This window comes from Lipotes vexillifer, unplaced genomic scaffold, assembly GCF_000442215.2.
Source record: "Lipotes vexillifer unplaced genomic scaffold, Lipotes_vexillifer_v1.1 scaffold149, whole genome shotgun sequence".
In the NCBI taxonomy this organism is placed as follows: domain Eukaryota; kingdom Metazoa; phylum Chordata; class Mammalia; order Artiodactyla; family Lipotidae; genus Lipotes; species Lipotes vexillifer.
In genome coordinates, this window is record NW_006779962.1 from 1,778,262 (window position 1) to 1,800,669 (window position 22,408).

The 22,408-nt window shown below is 45.0% G+C and overlaps 1 protein-coding gene across 2 annotated transcripts in view; it reads left to right on the forward strand.

The window, feature by feature from the left end:
- The first annotated feature begins 3,899 nt into the window (after nucleotides 1-3,899).
- TSC1 (TSC complex subunit 1) overlaps nucleotides 3,900-22,408 on the forward strand; it is a 44,641-nt gene continuing 26,132 nt past the window's right edge. For both annotated transcript variants that reach the window (XM_007453103.1, XM_007453102.1), the window contains exons 1-4: nucleotides 3,900-3,992; nucleotides 13,355-13,417; nucleotides 20,339-20,524; nucleotides 21,968-22,071. In XM_007453103.1, the coding sequence (XP_007453165.1) occupies nucleotides 20,419-20,524; nucleotides 21,968-22,071 (210 nt within the window). In that variant the 5' untranslated portion in view covers nucleotides 3,900-3,992; nucleotides 13,355-13,417; nucleotides 20,339-20,418. The remainder of the gene's footprint in view (nucleotides 3,993-13,354; nucleotides 13,418-20,338; nucleotides 20,525-21,967; nucleotides 22,072-22,408) is intronic.

The window sequence follows — 22,408 nt, forward strand, 5'->3', positions numbered from 1 at the left end:
GTAGCCTGGGGCAGCTGTCCTGGAGAACAGTTGGGTGGTGTTTCTTAAAAGTAAGTCTGTGTAAACATTTTGGAGGTGATGGATATGTTTAGTACCTTGGCTGTGGTGATGGTACCACAGGTGCATGCCATGTCCAAAGTCATCAAGGTATAACATTAATCTTTTGTGTATCAATTATACCCCTGTAAAGCTAATTTTTTTTCTCTAAAAACAACAGAGTAAGTCCATGCATACTCTATGATCCACCAGTTTTAGTCCTAGTTACGTATCCCAAAGAAATTATCAGCTGGACGCATACAGGAACAAGTAGTGAAGTTTATCACAGTGTTGTTTCTGGTGGCACTATGGGTGTCGTTCCCTGGGAGAGTGGAGAGTAGATCAGGGTAGATCCACATCATTGAATAATCGTCAGCAGTTAGAAGCTACTGGCTGCACGTATACAGGGCAAGGTACATGAAGCTTCAAGACATAAAGTTGAGTGGGGAAAAAAGTAAGAAGCAGATTGCCATTTATGACATAATCCATTCAACTAAGTTAAAAATATATGCATATATTTATATACATATGTGTCCATTTGGACACAGTGCTAGACAGCAAGGGGACAATGACAGGACTGGAGAGGCCAGGGCTGCTGAGAGTCTCAGGGGCTACTGCCAGGAGCTTGGAGTCCACCCTCCAGTAAATGTGTGACCCCTGAAAGCAGGGGGCTGCCACACAGAAAGCTGAAGCAAGAGAACCACTCAAATGGATGAACTTAACGACATTGAAAAGGACATATTTTTGACTAGTGGTGTCCTTCCAAAGGCCTTCAAATCTCATTGCATCTGGAAGGTCTTTTGTTTGTGAGGGACAGAAACCCAACTGAAACCAACATCAGTGGAAATAGTTTTTGCCTCATGGAACTCGGAGGACCAGGGTGAAGCTGGCATCAGGGACTCCGGAGTTTGAGGGGGTAGCAACCTACGTTTCTCTTTCCATCTCTGTCTCTCTTTGTCTCTGTTTCTCTGTGTCTTTTCCATCTTTTGGCTGGACTCCTCACAGTGCTTGGTGTAGGGGAGGGAGAGGGGGAGGGTCACAGCTTTCTCATCCCAGTTTAGTGACCCCAGAGGAAAGACAACATCTCTTTCAGCATCCACGTATAAAGACTCAGGGAAGCACCCTGATTGGCCCAACTTGGGTCACATGTCCAACTGTACCAACCCCTTTGGCTGGATGCCCAGGATGTTGGATTGGCTAGACCTGGTCCAGGTGCCTGTGGCCTGAGGGTGTTGCTGTGGTTGTCCCCAGGAAGGGGAGGGGGAGATGCTGCACAGATGAATGCCTCACACACATCAAGTGGGTGCCACCTGCTTCCAAGGGCTCACCCCTTCTGTTTTCTGTCACACTCAGACAGCCTGGACATGACGGTTGGAGAAAGCCCGGTCAGGAAGCCCCTGCCACGGGGAGGCTCCAGGGTGGTACGTGGAAGGTAGTGGTCTGATTAACGTCTATTTAGCCAATGACAAAAATCAACCCCAGAAAAGCAGAAAATAGCGAGGCAGCCCCTGGGGAGTGGACGGAGACAGTGGCAGGGCTGCCTCTGCCTTTCTTCCCAGCTTCCTCTCACAGCCCCTGGGGGTCCACATTGAGAGAACAATTACCATTCTTCTTCCAGACGCTGTATAAACAGTAACAGCGTGGTTATGGCCCCCTTGAGGTCCAGGAGCTCACGAGGCTCCTGTATCATTGCTCCCTTCCATGGAGCAGAGCATTCCAGCAGGATGAGATCACGGAGCCCAGGAAGATGGTGGGTAGGGAAGGGGGGTTCCTGGGCTGGAGCTCTGGAGCAGTGCCCATCCCCCGACTCCATCCCTTAACCTAACTCTCCCAATCACTGGTGGTCTCAGAATGTGCCTGAGTTCCTGCCATGGTGCTAATGCAAAGGCAGGAATCTGTTCCTGAACCCAGACTGCCCCGCCCCTTCTCCCCCAAACTTTCCATCTCTGGGCCCCAAGCCGACTACGTTGGGTAACCACAGAAGTCAGCACTGGGTGGCCTGACTCCAGGCAGTGACTGGATGCTGACTGTGAGTACAGTTAACAAATTAACAAAACTGCCATTTATTGAAATAGGTTCTATGTTGGTTACATCTTAACGTTTCATGGAATCCACCCCAAGTCCCTATTAGGTATTGCAGATGAGGAAACTAAGGCTCACCCAGTCAGCACGATGGCAGAACCCTGCCTTCACGCTCTCCTCTGTTTGAATCACGACCTCTTGGCTTCCCCCAGCTGCCTCCATGGTGTGTTAGGCTGGTGGAATTTCCAGGTCAATGCTCACCTTCCCCATAAGCCAGTATGATTATAAAGGATGTGCACGGCTCAAGGGTCCCCAGGAGGAGTGTGGGTGCGGGTAGGTGGGTAGAGGCCAAAATACAGCCCGGGCTCTGCTCACGTGGGCTATGGGCCCAGAAGGAGTGCCTTTTTTTTAATTCTCACAAAGGCAACCCACGGGCTAACAGTAGCCGACCCCCCTGGGCCTCTTGGAATTCTGACAGCACCCACCGTGCTAGCCACTCACACAGCAGGCCCCTTAAGCCATATGCTGCCTTGCCTTGTGACCCAACTAGTTCCCACGACAAAACTTGTTATTTCCATAACTCCCCCAGCGCTGATTGCCTGCAGGCGCTTGCTTCTTTTAGTTCTATTCTTCCCAACCGCCTCTCCCATTCCTATTTCATGAAACCTACCTTTCTTTTAAAACCCGGCGGGATGCTCACTCTTTCAGAAAGGCTTTCAGACACCACAGCTGAACTGCGGCCTCTCTCAGGCTGCTTTGTATCAGTCACAGCGTCTACTATACCCTGCCTCTGATAAGGACCATCATCCTTCAAGCATTCACTCGGCGCGGGTCGCTGTGCTAAACACTCTCCATACTTTTTCTCCCTGAATCCTCACTTCACTCCTGTTATTATGCCCATTTCACAGAGGAAGAAACTGAGGCTCAAGGGACTTCAAGACTTGCCCAGGTTTACACTGCTAGGAAGCAGCGGAGCAGGAACTGAACTGAGGGGTTCTGCTTTTAAAGCTGCCTGCTCTGATCAGGGTGGTTTTCCATAGACATCGCGACCAGGTCTGAAACGCCAGCAATCTGAGGGTAGAAGCCACTGTGGGTCTCCGCAGGCCCAGAGGTGGGCTTCTGTAAATACTCCGCGAAGGAAAGAAGGCTGCCCTGGTGCAGCTTTTCTCTTTCCGCAGATGAGCTGCCACTCCTCCAAGGCTCCACAGCAGACCCTTCGACCACAGGGGCCCTACGGGCTCTTCGGGAAACATGAACGCAGCTCTGCGGCCGGGCACACGGAGACCCTGGAAGGGGCACCCGGGTTTGCGAGCGGAGAAGGAACCTCCGGAAGGCGTGAGGCGCTCCAACCACACCCAGCCGAGCCAACTTGTTTACGCCTCTGGCCCGGCCCGGCCCGGCCCGGCCCGGTCCGCCGCCCCGCCCCTCGCTCTCTCGCGTAGCTCCTCCCGCCGCGCCGGCCCATCTTTTTGCCTCCGAGCCAACTTGTTTACGCCTCTGGCCCGGCCCGGCCCGGCCCGGCCCGGTCCGCCGCCCCGCCCCTCGCTCTCTCGCGTAGCTCCTCCCGCCGCGCCGGCCCTTCTTTTTGCCTCCTTCGCAGTCACAAGATCTCTCAGCGGCTCCCTTTCGGAATCCTTCCGCCCGTCCCCGCCCCCCTACCTTAAAAACTCTCCTTGGTTCTTTCTCGACTGGTTAGCATCATCAGTAATGAGCAGAACTTCCCCTTCCTTCCAAAGGTGCTGCCGACCCCGGTCATCTGTCGTCAGGTTCGACGGGGTGGGGGGCGAGACCCCGCTGGGACTCTTTTTCGTGGCGGAGGCTGCAGCGGCCGCGGACATTTCACGACGGCGGGGAGGTGCTGTACGTCCAAGATGGCGGCGCCCTGTAGGCTGGAGGAGCTGTGAGGTAAACAGCTGAGGGGGAGGAGACGGTGTGTGAGTATGAGGGTGTCGCCCCCTCCCTTTCATGGGGGGCTTCTCAGGGCAGTACTGGCACCATGGCCTCAGTCTGGGAGGCCCTGTGGGGCTGGGGCAAGGGGCTCTCTTGCCGGAGAAGGGACTCCGGGAAGGGGGGTTCGGAGAGCTTTCCCCTCCCTCTTATTACGCTCTGTCTCCGGCGGGGCCCGGCCGGGCTGGCGGGTCTCTGGGGAGGAGACGCGGCCCCGGCCGGCACGTCGCCCCTCTTCGGCGACGGAGGGGACGGCTGCACCCCCGCACCGCGGAGCCGAGGGCAGGGGTGAGGTGGCCCTGGTCGCCAGCCCCTCGCTGGGTGGGGTGACAGGTTCCCGCGGGGTGCGGAGAGCGGGGAAGAGACCCTCGGCTGGAGGGCGGGGCCGGGCGGTGGGGCTGGTCCCCGGGCTTGTTGAGAGGGGTCAGGGGTTGGGGGGGCGGGGGATGAATGGAGGCTGCCTGTGGGCATCAAGGACCCGCCTGGACTCGGTGTCTCCGCTGAAATTTGCATGACCGAGCGCGTCGCTCCGGGTGTGCTCGTGGGTATTTAATCGACGGTGAAAGACAGTTGCTTTCGAGTCAGCAGAGGTGATTCTTGAGACAGCTATTTGCAGAGCCACTCCTAGACGCTCATTCATTCATTTGAGGAACTGGAGGGTGAAGAGCCCGCAGTCAGAGAGCCCTTTGAGAATGAAAGCTGTTTCTTTGTTTTTCCTGTTCAAGAGTTTTGCTTCGTGTGCTTTGGATTTGGGGGTGTGGGGGGAGGCTTTGGAGGGGGCGCGGTCCTCTCGACAACAGCAGCTTGTTTATGGGGCACTCGCTGTGCAAGTGCTTTGCACTCATCCTCTCCTGTAGCCCTCGAGACAAAGGGGAAAGGCAGCCACTCTTAACGCCTCCATTTCTCAGATGAAGAAACTGAGGCCCCGAGAGATGAGGGTCCCTTGCCCAAGGTCACCCCTCTAGGATTGTGTGAGCCAGGACTGGAACTGGGGTCTGACTGCCTCCCAGACTGTGCTCCTGTCTCTATTTGTACACCCATGACTCTCTCACTTATCTCTTATTTGATCAAAGCTGGCCCGTCATTCTTTCTAAGTAGGTGATTAGAATTAAGCAGTTGGCTGAGGTCTGTGCATAAGTGCCTGTGTGTGTGTGTGTGTGTGTGTGTGTGTGTGTCTCTTTAATTTTGAGGAGGGGCACCCTTGCTTATATACCTTAGCTTTTGTTGGGGGTGGCAGTGTTGTGCCTGTAAACATGTTAGTCTAAATTACGCCAGAAAGTGTTTGATGATTTCATAAAACTCACGCGTTTACTGCAGAAAGAAGTCGTGCTAAAATCCTTGCTGGATTTTTTTATAGAAGGCATGGAAATAGCCCTTCATTTTACATAGTGTAAGCTGTAAAAGTACTAAAATAGAATAATACTCTTCTGAGATTCATAGGTTTATAATTTGGGGATCAACTTGGAGTCGTCTGAATTCACACATGCTGGTAAAGGAGCTGTAAATTTCGAGAAGCGTCATAAAACCAAACCTTGTGGAAGCCCTTGATTTACAGAGCAACCACGTGTGATTCTTAAGTTGACCATTCCTGAGTAAACCTGGAACATGCACGTGTGAAAACTGATGTAGGGTCGAGTGGGGAAATGCACCTTTAACAGTCATGCATCAGGCCAATGAGGTGCCTCAGAAACACTGACAGATTCTTTGCTATTTCTTTGGGGAGTCACAGGTTCTCCCTCTAACCACCTGGTGTAAACTTAAGGGGTATTTATAGAGGGTGTCAATGGAAACTATCCTCTTACCAAACTACATATCTTACCCAGACGCTCTTACGTCACGTGCATGGAAGGGCGAACGATGTAAGCTTTCTTTGCTTCACGCATTTCCTGGTGTCATAAAGACTTTGGGATGTTCCTAATTGCCTAGCTAGACAGATTCCTAGGCAGCTACATGCATTCTTACTTGTTTTCATGAAATTGGAGTGTCTCAAATCCCGTGACTCAGTTGTACTCTTCCTCACTGGTTTCTTGAGAGCAAAGATGTCCTGTGCTGCTGCTGTCCGGGTGTAATAAGATGCCGTCTGTGCATACCTGTTTTCATTTGTGAGGTGAAACCGAACAGTCTTACTAGGACAAATCAAATACATGCCTGTCTATGGGATGTTTATAGAGTAATGAAATTACCGGAAACGAGACATCTCTAACAGTAGCGTCCATCAGAACCTTCATGCACAGGTATCTGGCCCCATCGTAGGTAGATTTGCATATTTGGTCTTTAAGTGTATTTTGGAAGAAGTCATAGGTGATTCTGATGTGCACCAGGGGTTGCGGACCAGTGGCTAAAGTAGCCACTTTGGCTGTTTTTCTTTTAATTTATAATTTATTGCAGAGGCATTTCTTAAAATAGCTTCTGACTTCTGGTGTATATAGTGGTGGGTAAGCTGACTTCATCTTACAGATCTGTCTTCTTTCAGAGTTTGTTAAGGTACAGGTGTGGTTCTTTTCCGGGTTGCAGGGCCATGGTAGAGACTATGGTAGAGACTAAAGTTAACCTTTTCTGGAATTAACTGGATATTCTTGGCTGCAGATGAGCCAAATACAGCAATACATCAACCATTTCAAGCTTTTCTAAAAGTCAGATAGCTTCCGACTTCTAACAAGCCACTAAGTTCTCTGAGCTTCAGTTTATTCATTTGTGAAATGAGAGAGTTGGGTTGTAAATGAGTATTTCAAAGTCTAAATTTCTGAGATTTCAAGTCCTTCTGGGGCTTCAGTTAAAGATTCTACATTTATTGAATCAAAGTGTTAATGGCTTTATAATAACTGAGCAAATGGATGACCTTTAGCGCGACCTGTTTTTATCCTTTCCTTTATATCACATTTTTAAGAAGGTATTCCTTAAAAGTTCCTCATATTATAAATCTCTCTTCGAGAGATTAGTTTTATTTGTATTAGTTTTGTTTGTCATTTAAGTAGCTGCAAGCATGAAAGTATACTCGATAGCATTTAAATCTCGAGCTTTTTGCTTTAAAAATACATATATATTTATAATTAGCATATACTCAAAAACTGAATTTTCCCCCCTCAGTGTTTAGTTTGCATGAAATACTGAGTTTTTCTGTTGGTCTGAAAAAGGTTTTAGACCAATTGAATTGGTTTAAAATTACCATCAGCAATTTTAGATGATTCTTTTTCTGATTTACTTATTAAGCGTGTAGTTCCTAGACATTAGTAATTTAACGTCTAGTGTCTATTTTTGGGAGGGGGAGAATTTAAAAAAATATGTATATATAAAACATATGTAATCCCAGGACCTCGCTGGTTTCTTCTTGTCCGTTCTCTCGCGCAGTTACTAACGTTTGTTCTGTACAGGGAAGTAGCAGAAGGTCATAGAACACTTTTTAAGGTTGAAGGGATTCAGATTGTCATCTAATGAGTAAAGTGCCCTAAAAACCTAGCTTTGATACAGAGCAAGACATGGTAGTTACTGGCCTAGAATTCACAGGTCACTTTCTAAAGTAAAGATAATGGCAATAGAAGCCAAGAAGTGTTTAAGTAACAAGGGACAACTTTACCCTTCAGTCGGTGATAGAGGACACAATGGGCCGTGGTAAGAAAAAACAGATGTGGTGACCGTAATGTCTGCAGTTGTTAAGACCTGTGCTGCTCTGAGTAGTTCCACAGAGCACATGAGTACAGCAAGAAACATGAAGTGTATCCATTTTAAGCTACAGAATGACTGTATCAATGTTTCAAGTATAAGTTATTAAGTGTAGACGTCTAAGACTTATGTACCCATTTTGTTTAGTAGTAATATTGTTATAATAAAGTTGATGTTTATTGGCACAGTGCCAAACAGTGTGCTGTGTTTTTTTACATGCGTGATCCTGTTAGCTCTTCCCACAGCCTTAAGGGGCGGGAGAGAGAGATGAGCACGCTGAGGCTTAAGGTCACTTATTCAGTGGCTGAGCTGGGATTTGAGCCCTGTTGGTTGACTCCAGAACACACACATTTAATCTTTCACTGTGGTAAATTGTCTGAACTGCTGATCTCATAAACTAACTCAAAGGTCAATGGTTCTTAAGTTTTGGGGGGGCCTCCGTTACCCTCTGAGGATCTGTGGGAAGCTGTGGACCAGATATCCTTTTCTGTCCCATCAGCACCAAGAACAAAATTCATACAGATACGAAATTTTGCATATGGCTTCAGGAACTTTACAGACCCAGCCTGAAGCCCAGCTGATCATTCTAGATAGATTACTGCTCTTAATAATGGACTTGGGCTTTAAAAAAGAAACAAACAACAAACAAAACAGTAGATAGGAAAGGCCCACGTCTTTTAAAGATGGACTATGTACTGTTTGTATTATAAATCATTTTCTTAAACTTTTATATTGAAAGGTTCTTTACACTTCACTGGGAGATCAACCTTAGGTGCCACATTAAAAAAAACAATTATAAGTGGAGAACTCAGGTGTGTAACTTGCTAAATGCTTGTCAAGCTTGGCATTCGGTCTGTGTGTACCTTTAACACCTGGCAGAATTCCATTGGGCTTTTTTTTTACCAGGGTTTACGCACTATTTTTTTCCTTTAGAACCTCAAAAGTATATATAAAATATATATAAAATATATATTTTTAACATTTCTTGCCTTCTTCCTAGACTAGTGGTTCTCAGCCTTTTGTGGGCATCAGAATCTCCAGGAAGACCCCACTCCCAGATTCAGAGTCTCTGACCACCAAGGCTCGAGGCCCAGGAATTTGCATCTCTAGCAAATCCCCAGGTGATGCTGGTGTTGCTGGTGTGAGGACCACATTGGAGAACCACTCGTGTTAGTCCTAGACTATCAAACCCTGTGCCTTTATTCCCTGGGATATTTCTGTTTCAGTCTTGTGAACTTGAAACCTAAAGAAATCTTAACAGTTTTCCTCAGATTTCTTTTTTATTTTTATTTTTTTTGCGGTACGTGGGCCTCTCACCACTGTGGCCTCTCCCGTTGCGGAGCACAGGCTCCGGACGTGCGGGCTTAGCGGCCATGGCTCCGCGGCACGTGGGATCCTCCCGGACCGGGGCACGAACCCGCGTCCCCTGCATCGGCAGGCGGACTCTCAACCACTGCGCCACCAGCGAAGCCCCTCTCAGATTTCTTTTAAGGGAAACTCTGTTTTTGAAACATACATGATATTTGGTTTATTTTCTTGGTAAATAATTTTGTTCATGCTAATAGCAAGTTAAAACATAAGAAACATTATTTATAGAAGAGCTACACCTTACCAAAATCAAGCTCTGTCCCTGCAGGCAAGTTACTAGAGGATTTACCTCTGAAATAGGGTAGGTATACGCTTCAGCGAATTGTCCTTCCAGGTCCCTCATGGCAAAAGTTCTGAGTGGAGAATCTGGAGCTCCCCTGCCCCTGTTTATACAACCTTGAGAGAGACCACAACTGCTGAGACCATGTAAATCACACGTGGCTACACATTTTGGCAGGTTTTGCTACCAGCTGTTTTACTTTCACACACTGAGTGGTATTTCCTACCCCTTTCTTTCCTTCTGTGCATTGGTAGGAAGAGTGAATTGGAGCTTGTATCTTACCTTTTTTGGATGCATTTGTGCTGAAGGCAACTTTATTCACTTGATAGAATATTGTGCTCTAAGAAATCACCTGAGTGTTGCTGAGCCAAACATAATTGTGTAGTAGTGTATTATTAATTTTAATAAATTTATTTATTTATTTTTGGCTGTGTTGGGTCTTCGTTGCTGCGCGTGGGCTCTCTCTAGTTGCTGCGAGCGGGGGCTACTCTTCGTTATGGTGCATGGGCTTCTCATTGTGGTGGCTTCTCTTGTTGCAGAGCACGGGCTCTAGGTGTGTAGGCTTCAGTAGTTGTGGCACGTCGGCTCAGCAGTTGTGGCGCACGGGCTTAGTTGCTCCACGGCATGTGGGATCTTCCCAGACCAGGACTCAGATCCATGTCCCCTGCGTTGGAAGGCGGATTCTTAACCACTGCACCACCAGGGAAGCCCAGTAGTGTGTTACTGACATATTATTATTATCTGTATTATCTGTGTAATGTTTCTGTTCTACTTGTACTGTACTTGATAATGAAATAGTCTATCTATGCCTGAACCTGTATCTGAATTGTCTTTGAACTTTTTTAGATAAAAACCTCAGTACAGGAAACAAGTTACAGTGAAGAGACATCTGCTTTCGTTTATACCTGTAGTTGTGTTTTTACATCATAGAAAAGTTGCACAAAATTATCTAGGCGATGTGATATGCAGTTACATATTTTATGTGATTTGGGGTTCTGAGGAGTCCTAGGGGATAGAAGGCCACACACAACACTGATTTTCCAAAAGTCTGAATATTCAGCTGATATTTTCAGATAAAATACTTCGTGAAGGCATTTAGGTACCTGCCAATAGTATTTCATAAAGGTATATTACAGCTCTCAGGTCTCTCATGCCTCGTAATGCATCTTGCCTGGGCAGAGATGTGTGAAAAAATGTGTACAAGTCCTGCTAATGACATCTCTCCATGGCTGTTGAGCTGGGGTTTGTGTGTACCCCACATATACACACCATCGCTCTGTAAACACCTACAGAATGAAATGAAGGTGAAATGTGAAAACAAGTTGACCTATGTTCCTTCTGCTTAATCTCAAAACACTAAAGCACAGAGCTGTCATCTTCCCCAAACCTACCCTTTATTTCTATTCAAAAGGACTTGTAGAAGTGCAATTACAGTGTTGCTTTCTGATGAGAATACAACTTTTGGGTCCAAGAGGAAGAGTCCAGATCTGAGGGCATGTTTCTTTTTTAATTTGGCTTTCGAAGATAAGAACATGGTTTGGCCCTGTTATGCTCTGACAGGTGTTTCCATCCATACCCCTCAAGGGCACAAATTTTTTTTTTTTTTTTTTTTTTTTTTTTTGCGGTATGCGGGCCTCTCACTGTTGTGGCCTCTCCTGTTAGGGAGCACAGGCTCCGGACGCTCAGGCTCAGCGGCCATGGCTCACGGGCCCAGCCGCTCCGCGGCATGTGGGATCTTCCCAGACCGGGGAACGAACCTGTGTGCCCGGACTCTCAACACTGCGCCACCAGGGAAGCCCAAGGGCACACATTTTTGAAGAGGGTCTTCCCCGTTCCTCACTTCTGATCAGGAAGTTCACAGGTCGCGTGATTTTACCTAGTAGTACCTCCATAGAGCAGGATTTAAATATAAATGAGTAAGTAAACACTTAAAAATATAAATAATGCCAGGTAGCCCCTGACTGGCCAACATTTATCACCATTACCATTTTTTAGCATAGCAATAAAGAATGTAAGAAGTCTTAATGTCAAGCATTGGACAAAAAACATTCTGATTTCCTATGCCAGTTCCTTTATCTAGGACAGTGATCCTGGCTAGGCAGGCTATAAGATCTCATCTTGTATACATCCTAATTTTACCCTTGCCTTAGATATTCCTTTTCAGGTAAAAGAGCCAACTGGGATTAATTGCAAGAGGAAGGCTACATGACTCAGTGGAGTAACAGCTGAAGTTAAGATTCTAAAGATTAGAGGCTCCAGTGTTTTAATTCTAGCTCTCTTGGTTGAGTGACTGTGGCTGGGCAAGCGCCCCCTGTGTGAATGGTTTCGTTGGCCTTTTTGGAAAGCCAGCCCGCCTTCCAGCTCTGCACACACACTTGCAGTATGCCACTGGGGACCACAGTTAACGGCGTCAGTGCCTAGAAAGTGTTCTACAGGGAAATATAATTACCGCGTCATCTGGAGCAAGAGGCTTTACTTGTTAGAGAGCTGCTCAACACACTAGTTCAACTTTGACCAGGATTGTATGTGGAACGTCTCGTTTCCCAGCTCTTCCGTGTTCAGTGTAATTAGGCATATATAGTGTATGGGGTTCAGCTTTTCATATCTGTATTCAACCCTGGAATGGCTACCAAAGAAGCTGATGAAATCTTTGTTGACTTGAACAGGGTATATTTGCCCCTTGTGTGCCAGATGCTGCAACAGGCCCTGGGTCCCTGCCCCCATGGAGCTTACCATCTAGTGATCAGGCTGTACCTAAACGGAGTTTGAAGGGCGCACATTTTAAAAGCAAACTGGAATGTATTTACGTATACTCATATTTAACAAGGATATTTAATATGAGGTAATTTAGGTAGAAAGCAGGGCAAAAAGGGAGAGAAAATAGGGAGAAATGATAGCTGTTCTCAAATATTTTATGCTTGTCATGTAGAAGGATTAGATTAGATTAGATTAGATTAGATTAAGGTTGTGTGGTTTCAAAGGCAGAATTCAACTTTGTACATTTATTTAAGAAATATTGTAACTCCTAATCATTCAGTGAACAAGTCCCAGGCACTGTGGCAGCTGCAAGAGGCACAGTACTGGAGAGCCCCTGTCTCTCCCTGGCTGGAACTGCTGTTCTGGTGAGGGGGACATATTCAGTAACTAATTACACTTGCTTAGTCGGTTGTGGTCCGTGACACCAAGAAATACAGGCTGCTGAGAGTATGTGATGGGGCCTGACCTGGTCTGGTCCTGAGTGGAGGGAAGTGAAAGCTTCTCTGATGAAGCGCATGTTTAAGCTGAGGCTTTTCAGGGTGAAGACTGAGCTTGGGAGGGGGCAGAGGTAGAGTCTCTCGGCCACAGGGACAACATGTACCTGGTCCTGAAGTGGGGACGTGTGTGGCTTGGCTGAGAGACTCTGCGGCTAGTGGGGCAGGGCCGTGGGGAGGGAGGGGGCGTGGTGGGTTTGAAGTGATGTGGACCCACCAAGCGCTTTGTGCCTGGCGCTGCTCTTCCTCTAGGGCTCCTTGGGTGGTTTCTCTGTGCCACATACCGTGCGGCGGGCTATGGGCATTCCTCTCCTGGATTAGTGAGGCAGCCTTAGGAGGTAGACGCCACCGTTCTTCTCACTGTACAGTGACATAATTTAAAGTTGGACATTAGAGACATAAGATAAATCACCCAAAGTTACACAGCTACTCAGTGGCAGAGCTTGGATTTCAACTCGGAGCTCTAATTCTGGAGCCCATCCTGCCCATGCATTTCCTGCCCATTCGTTTATAGCTCTAATAAAGACAGTTAACAAAAGGCAGAGTTTACAAGTTCAGCACAATATAAAGAATTTTCCAGCAACCAACTGTTCAGAAATGTAGACGGGGAGAGGCATGTGCACACAATGATTATAAGTGTTCATTCCAGCGGAAACCAGATGGCCACCTGTCAGGGATGTGCAGTAGGAAAGAGGTGGAAGCCAGTGAATCCTGAACTTCCTCTGATTGCTTCTGGGATCTCACTTCATTGTGAGATTGATATTGACACATGCGTGTTTCTTCTCTTCAGTGACCATGAAAGACACTAGGTTGACAGCACTGGAAACTGAAGTACCAATTGTCCCCAGAACAGGTAAGCTGAAAACTCAATCCAGGGGTTGGGGGAAGGTGGAAGAGAATCATTTATCCTGTCTGTGGTTGTACTGGGGTAAAGATATTTCTTTGCATTCAGGATTAACGTTGATGGTTTTAGCTACTTGCCAGGAACTAGACCTTCTGTGTCGTGAAGTAATTAGTCAAATTACCAGTAATTTTTTAACTGCTTATTCAGTGCCAGGCATGGTGTCAAGTGCATTCTATGGTTATTTATTTTGTTCTTCACAGCCACACTTTTGGTGTATCTCCGTCTTACAGATGAGGAGTTGGGCTCTGAAATGTTACGTAATTTTCCTAAGGTTGTATAGTTAGTACCTGGTGTACCTGCGACTCAAATCAGTTCAGTCTAGCAGCAGAATTTGGTTCTAATGCCTAGATAAAATTGAAGCCTGTGTGTCTGAGCAAGTCATTTAACTAGCACAGAGGTTCTCAACCCTGGCTGTGCCTTAACAATCCACACAGGCCTATGAAACAAGCCAGATGTCCTGTCTGGACCCTACCCCTTAACCTGCTCAGGATCGTGTGGACTCTCCAGGTGATTCTAATGTACATCCTGGGCTGAGGACCCCTGAGCTAATGAATTAGCATTTACATTGTAACGTGGCTTAATTTATTAATTGTCTTAATTAGTTTTTTGGGGATGAGTTGCATGCTATCGTGGTTTCTAGGAATTGGAGGATTCTCAGAACCCTGGAATATATCGTTCCTAAGTATTGAGGCTTTGGCATTTCTGTGGATACTAATGTAGTCTGAGTGACCTGACTGATCCCTGAGCTCTAATTTTGAGTTTACTGGCAGGAGTGTGCAGTGCAACAGCTTTCTGTGTCTGCAGGAAGGGTGTAGGGGAGATAGGGAAGTGTTTGGTCTGCTGTCTTTATACACAGATGGCTAATGGGATTCATTTAATGCCTCACTGGTTGCTATTTGCTGTATTCTGTCACTGTCTTCCTCACCCTACCTCCTAGGAATTGTGAAATAAGGTGGAGATTTTTGCCTTAAAGATTGGTGTCTGTTCACAAACAGGGGCTTAGTACAGATTGTAGACTGTCTACCAAGAAGGTGGATGTATTGTTCCCTCACGAGTAGGGGAAGGTTTCTAAGTTTAACTCTTTACTTTCAAATATTTTATGCGTACTTCACCCTGTCCTTTGTCGGAAATCCACTGCATGTGAATTTGAACCCAGTGTCAGATGGTCATGATCAAATCATTGAGACCCAAGCTGAACATCACACATCACAAATCTCAGATTTTTTTAAAAAAATTTTTATTCATTTATTTATTTATTTTTTGGCTGCATTAGGTCTTCGTTGCTGCGCACAGGCTCTCTCTAGTTGCGGCAAGCGGGGGCCTCTTCATTGCGGCGTGCAGGCTTCTCACTGCAGTGGCTTCTCTTGTTGCAGAGCATGGGCTCTAGGCGCACGGGCTTCAGTAGTTGTGGCGCACGGGCTTAGTTGCTCCACGGCATGTGGGATCGTCCTGGACCAGGGATTGAACCCATGTCCCTTGCATTGGCAGGTGGATTCTTAACCACTGTGCCACCAGGGAAGTCCCACAAATCTCAGATTTTATTAAACAGTTTTCAGTATTGCATTTGCATTCCGTTTTAGTAGTCAGATTGCTAAAATTTGAAATTTTAACAAATTGGTCAGCTGTGTCAGCCGCTAGATTGCTCCTGGGTTAACACGTGTTTGATACCGGAAGGACATTTGTCTTCAGCTGCCACGTTTAGTCCCATCACTAACCTTTTTAGACAAAGCAGAATGTAATTCGGGAGAGTTCCTGGTAAATTGTTTTCTGGAAGGAACCTGTACCTGGGATTCATAGCTTGGGCAAGCCTCAAGGATCCTTCATCTTCAGCTACTAAAAATTGTTGACAATCTATACCAATCATTTTTTTTTTTTTTTTTTTTTTTTTGTGGTACGCGGTCCTCTCACTGTTGTGGCCTCTCCTGTTGCGGAGCACAGGCTCCGGACGCGCAGGCTCAGCGGCCATGGCTCACGGGCCCAGCCGCTCCGCGACATGTGGGATCTTCCCGGACCGGGGCACGAACCCGTATCCCCTGCATCGGCAGGCGGACTCTCAACCGCTGCACCACCTGGGAAGCCCCTCTATATATTCTTTATGTTTGGCTTGAAGATGGTTTATCATGGATATTGTTGACTGTGATTTTGGGTTTTTTTTCATGTCATAAAATTGAGGTGACAGGTTGGCATTTTATTTTTGATTCATCCTCAGAAGATGTGAGGTATTCCCAAATATGACTTTTTCTTGAAAGACTACAAATCAGGACTACAAATTAAGTGAAGTTCTTAAAGATTATTCTGTTTGTAATAAATGTTATAAAACAATTCTATAAACGTTAGAATTAAAATATAGTTTAATTTCTGTTATTTAGCCATGTGTTACTAAAATTTTTATAAACATTTGGCTCAAAGAATAATTACTGTTATTTGTAAAGCTATCTAGCGAATCTGCCTTCTTAATACTCATAATATTAGTTAATATATTTAACTGTTTGAAAGTTCTTAATTGTTTTTGAACATAAAAATCACATCGTTAACTGAAGCTTTTATTTTTGTAATAATAAATGTATAAATAAGTATTGTATTGACAGAATTTCAACTTAATAAAACAGAAAACTTAGATGTTACATCTAGAATGTTTCTACCTTTATTCAGGTATTAATAGTACTTCTGTACGCATGCCCTGTCCGCATTATTGGCATCATGTGGATTAGGTATGATGGTAACGTTAACATATAGTTGTTGGTGACACATACACAGTCAGAGATGCCAGAAATGCTGCAGAAATGGGCGATTGTTCAGCTTTCAGTCCTAAACACCAAGGCCGCAGCCAGATTTTGGCCAAGTATAGAGACTAAAATCGAACTTTGGTAAATCTCTGTTTTCCAACCATAAATCTCAAATCTGGTTACCAGTGTAGAGTTTCAGTTTGGTTTATTCAAAGGTGGTGACTAAGAGCCCCCCTGTTGCTTTAGATTGGGTGGTCGGGGAGGCCTCTCAGAGATGGTGTGACATTTTGAGCAGAGACTTGAAACAAACAGGCACACGAGGATCTGGGAGAAGAGCAACAGCAAGTGCAGGGGCCTGAGCAAGAAGCTGTTTTCCTGAGCTTTAGGAGCCTGAGACTAGAGCAGAGAGATGAGGGGGTAGAGTGCTGTGAAACGAGGCAGAGGGAGTGGGGACTTCACAACTGGCCCAATCTGGTGGAGCCTTGCAGGCCCCTTGGGAGCTGGTGCTTATTAGCTCCATGGGAAGCCACTGGATGATTTTAAACAGGGATGTGAAAGATTCTGGTTTCCCTATTTCAGAGTCTTTTGTGGTTGTTTGGTGGCAGATAAGTTGTAGGGCGAGGGTAGTGAGGGAGGCTGCTGCTCCCTTTTCTCCAAGGGGGGATGATGGGGGCTTGGGCTGGGGTGACAACAAAAGGGATAAGTCAGTGGGTTTGCCAGTGGATTAGATGTGAGGGCACGAGTGGTGGAAGAGCACGGATGTCACCTAGACGTTTGCTAGAGACTGACGGCCATGCCTTTTACTGAGGTCCAGGAGACTATCAGAGTGACAGGTCTTGGGGTGGGGGCGGGGCGGGCGTTGGAAGTCATGGCTCCCTAATGTAAATAGCATCGTCGATAGCGCGGTACTGTGGCTTGTGGGCGCCAAAGATAATTTTTTTTTTTTTTTTTTTTTTGCGGTACGCGGGCCTCTCACTGTTGTGGCCTCTCCCGTTGCGGAGCACAGGCTCCAGACGCACAGGCTCAGCGACCATGGCTCGTGGGCCCAGCCGCTCCGCGGCACGTGGGATCTTCCCGGACCGAGGCACGAACCCGTGTCCCCTGCATCGGCAGGCGGACTCCCAACCACTGCACCACCAGGGAAGCCCCAAAGATAATATTAAACTAAATGGAATGTTGCTTTGGCGTGTAGGCTACAGAAATGTATTAACTAAATATTGACTTTTGGCTTCTCCTATTTTCTATACTTGGTTACTTCCAAGATGGAAGAGAGACTTTCATGGCTGAAGTGGATGCTTCATGTGCCTGTGGTGCTAACCTCTCAGGGACTTTCCCCTTATCTTCTCTAGGCTGTAGAGTGTGTTTAACATGTGTGCAACTCACCCATTCCCACCACGTCCAGGTGAAGCTGGTCCCATCCCTCCTTTGTGTACTCACTAAATCATGTCCATTTCCTGCTTGTGTACATATAGTTCTTCATTGCACTTGCTAAGTCTGTCTTCCCTACTTAGCATCCTGCACTCAGTCCCTCAAGAAATATTTGAATAAGTTTAAAAGGGGAGATATTCCAATCATGGAACTAATTCCAAAAGCTTATGATGGAACTCCCGTGAGGGCTTTTTAGAATGTTAGAAGTCCTTGAACTTGAGGCACTTAAATGAAGAATCCCACACAAAGCCCATGATTTATATTTTTCCTGAGGTTTAGAAAATATGGTTAAAAGGTAGAATTTTAGAACTGGAGAGAAGAGCAACAAAAGCTTGTTGCCAAAAATAGATACTAATGTATGTTAGAATAAAACCTTATTTTTGCTTTCTATAAAGCATTTGGAAAGAGTAGGCTCCAGAAATCAGACTTTTATACCTAAATTACATTTACAATCTGAAAAACAAGCTAGGTGACCCATGACGGTCAGCCCTGAGTATTGCCAAGGTGACTGGATGGGCACCATCTTTGTTTAGATTTGAGCTCATGGCACCCTGCTCTGGGCTGCCTGCATTTGGAGGAACAGCTCTGACATTACTGTCTTCTGAATATACAAAAGACAAACGCAGAGTCTCACTAGCCTGAGACTGGGTAAGTAGCAGTTTTATTGGAACAAAACGAAACTTAGGGACAAATTACTTTTAAGCCTGAGAATCGTTTGTGATTTACCTGAAGTAGAAATGAATGTGGAGGCTAGCTAGATAAATGTGCTATTCCAGTCATCTTGAAAGTGGTGGCCCAAAGATTTTTACAAGTGTTCTTTCTGATAATATGTGAGTACTACTCAGTGAGTGTTGATCTGTGCCGGGTGCTGTGCTAACTGTGTGATACACGTTATGTCATTTAATCCTCTTGGTGAACAATAAACCCTGACAGGTTGGTGTTATCTTCACTTGTAAATTTAATTTAATCCATCTCACAATAAGGTGGAATTTTATTGTTTTCAGCTTTGAACTTTTACAATAAAATCTTACCAGTTACGGTCTCACATTTCTGAGTCCTTTGAAATTGACTTCCTTTATGATTTACCTGTAAGATTTATATTTATGTAAATATAAATTTGTATTATATTCCTACATCATACTTTCTACATCAGGATTTTCTATCAAAAATACATTTATACATTTTAATTGATTTTCTGGCTAATGAATTTCTGATTCACCAAGAGCAAAATCAGTGAATATCACCAGGTTGTAATTAAACCAGAGCATAGATGATAGTAAGTTAATACTCGCCAGTTTCAGGGGTCATTGCTACTTTAAATTTGGCATCTTTGTAGGAGCTTAACTCTTTAGCGGGGTTTTTCCTTAGCGTGGTGTTTCTCAAATGCGGCTTATTTATCACCCATATAAGAATTATTCTGGGGTGCTTATTAAAATGCATATTCCTAAGCCCACAATTCAGTTCTGGAATGGGCCCAGGAAGTTAGATCCGAGGTGGTTTTGATACGCAGTGAAGCCTGAGAACTGCTGCTTCAGCTTACCCAGAGACAGACAAATAGAAAATAAGAATATATTTTGATGTGACTGCAAGTGATGTATACAGCTGTTGGCCTGGGAGCTGAGGCATCTAAGTTCTGCTTTACTGTGTGATCTTGGCAAAATTATTTATCCTTTTTGAGTATCCATATTCTCATTTGTAAAATAAGGATGATATCTGCTTACCTCACAGTTGCTGTGAGGATCAAAACCGCAAGTTAGTTTAATGTCACATTTATGGGCTTAGTGCTTTGAGTGAAGGAGATTTCGGCTCAAATTTCAGTTCTCCCTGGCTTTGCCTCCTGCTAGCTTTTTGACCGTCAGCAAATGGGGTTGATCTTTGTTCCTCTCCCTGTAAAATGGGGACAAAAGAGCCAGTCATACTGTAGTTATATAAGGAGTGTATTTGGTGATGTTTGTGAAAGGTGTGCAGTGCCTGTCTAATAAATGGTAGCTGTCTTTACTTGGTTTTGAAAATATAGCTTTAGGGACCATAGTGGGGAGAAATGAATAATTGTAAATGTGTATAGTGACACTGGAGAATGAGCTGCTTTTTCTCTATAAAGATAAGGTGACTGCTCCACTGCCATAAAGGACTGAGTTTTTGAAGGTGCAGGCTTCCCCCCCGTTCATGCCTACTTCCCTGTAACTAGCAGCATTTGAGTGTGTGGTAGATGTCTGGGGTGAGGCGCGTACACTAAAAATAGAGGAACCATCCCTGGTTCAAATGAGGTTTATGCACTTGTGACCTAACTGGCCATACTAACTTCTAGACTCTGATGGGGTTGTCAAGAAGAAGATAGCATGCTTTCAGTTCTTTTTCTGAAAATAGTTCACCTACTCTTTAGATCACTGATTTGAAACATAAACATAGTCTTAGCCAAAACCCAAGGTAGACTTAGAGTAGGAATAAAACTTAGATTTAGTCCCATTATTAAGTTGCTGTGATGATTCCAACTGGTATTGTTTTTTTTTTTAGGTTTCTCTCTGTTGCATTCCCTAGAACAACTCTTGATGAATTTGTCAAGGACAGAAGTATTTACACGCCCTAGCTTCTTTTATCAGCAAAGTTCTGGACAGACTTTTCACTGCTTCAAAGATATGCTCAGTTTGTCTGGCAGGTAGTTTTCTGTGGGGAAAAATGGGGCCATTTTGTTACACCATCCTCTTCTTCTTTTCAGTCTGGTAGTGGCACCAGTGAAGAGCCTTCAAAGTTTTTAACACACATCCTGGACCCAGCACAGCGCATTCGTGTAAGATAATGGCCCAACAAGCAAATATTGGGGAGCTCCTCTCCATGTTGGATTCCCCCATGCTGAGTGTGCGTGATGATGTAACAGCTGTCTTTAAAGAGAACCTCAGTTCTGGTAAGCAGACTCGTACCCTGGTTAGCTTATCTGCTAATCAGACGAGATTGACCTAGAGGTGACTAGAATCCTACGATAAATTTTGGTTTTCATCTTCTAAAGAGAGTCTTTAAAACCACCAAGGAAAAGCATACATCGGTGGATTCATTCTACATGTGTTTCAAGCTTTTAGTTATGGAAATACTCAAATATACACACAAACATAGAAGTAAGAGTCACATAAATGAACTCCATATACCCAGCCTTTCCTGTTTCATCTTACCTCCCTGACTTCCCCCCACCCAGGTATTTTAAAGCAAATCCCAGGTATATCATTTCATCTGTAAATCACATGTAATTTTTAATATGAAACATGCTTAATCTCTCTTTTTATCAGAGAAATAAATAAATTTAAGCAGTACCCTTTCCTGCTTACCAGGTTGGCAGAAATAAAATATTGGTCATAGAAACGGGCACTGTTAGCAGGAGAATACATGGGTGCTCTGCCCTTTTGGAGGATCTGTCATCAACTTAAAAGCATGTGCCATTTGGCTTACAGACTTACAAGAATCTGTATTTCATTATGGCCTTGAATGAAATGTAGTGGAAACTTGGGAAAACCTAAGTATCCTTCAGCAGGTGAATGGTTAAATTAATTACGTAGAGCCATGCAGTGGAGAACAAGGAGCTCAGTAAAGAGAATGAAGTAGGTCATAGATGCTGTCATGGAAAGGTGTCTACAACACCTTGCTGAGTGGAAAAAACACACATACACAGACCATGGGTATATGGACTTGGGGCCTAGGTATGTGTGATTGTACAAGTGTGAAAAGGTTTGCAAGGACATGAACCAAACCCAAGGGTGTTTGTCTCTGGAGAGTGGGTTGGGAGGCAGGTGGTGAGGAAGATGTTCACTTGCATGTTATGTACTTTCATATAACTTGAATTGTTAACAATAGACCTGAATTATTTTTGTAATTAAAAAAGCAATAAAAAAAGAAGATAGGGGACTTCCCTGGTGGTCCAGTGGTTAAGGATCCACCTTCCAGTGCAGGGGACGCGGTTTCGATCCCTGGTTGGGGAACTAAGATCCCACATCCCTCGGGGCAACTAAGCCTGTGCTCCGCAACTACTGAGCCTGCGCGCCACAACTAGAGAGCCTGTGCGCCACAGTGAAAGGTCCCACATGCCACAACTAAGACCCGATGCAGACAAATACATAAATAAATTAATATTTAAAAAAAAGAAGATAGTATTTCATGTGCTCTTACGGCTATTTAGGCAAATAAACTTGGTATTGTCCTCTTGTTAAACCTACATTCATTTAAGGAAGCAGAAAGACACTTCATATGACTTTGGGTAGCATACAAAGAAACACTTTCTGGATTTTGTGACAGGCAACTATTTGAGGTAAGTTTAGAATGTTAAAGGAAATTATTATAAACTGCCCTTTTCTTTCTTTAGACCGTGGTCCGATGCTTGTGAACACCTTGGTGGATTATTACCTGGAAACCAATTCTCAGCCTGTATTGCACATCCTGACTACCTTGCAGGAGCCACATGATAAGGTAACTGCTGGAACTAATGGTAGAGATTTGATACATTTTCTATGACTGGTGTGACAGTGTCTGTGCAGCCCCAGTGCACAGTCTGTCCAGAGCTCACTCCTTCAACTTATGTGTGCCATTGATGACACTGCCCCCAGATTATAACTACATATAAAAACAATTGTCAGGACCTATGTTTCCTGAAAAGTTTTCAAAATACAACATATTCAAGAGGCTTTTAAGGCTCTTTCTGCTTAAAGAAATCCTGTAATCCTAAACTATAATTGTATAGTGACAGTTTGATCCATAAGGTAACCATCTTTAAACCCATGCTCTGAGTAGGATTTTCAGACTTTTA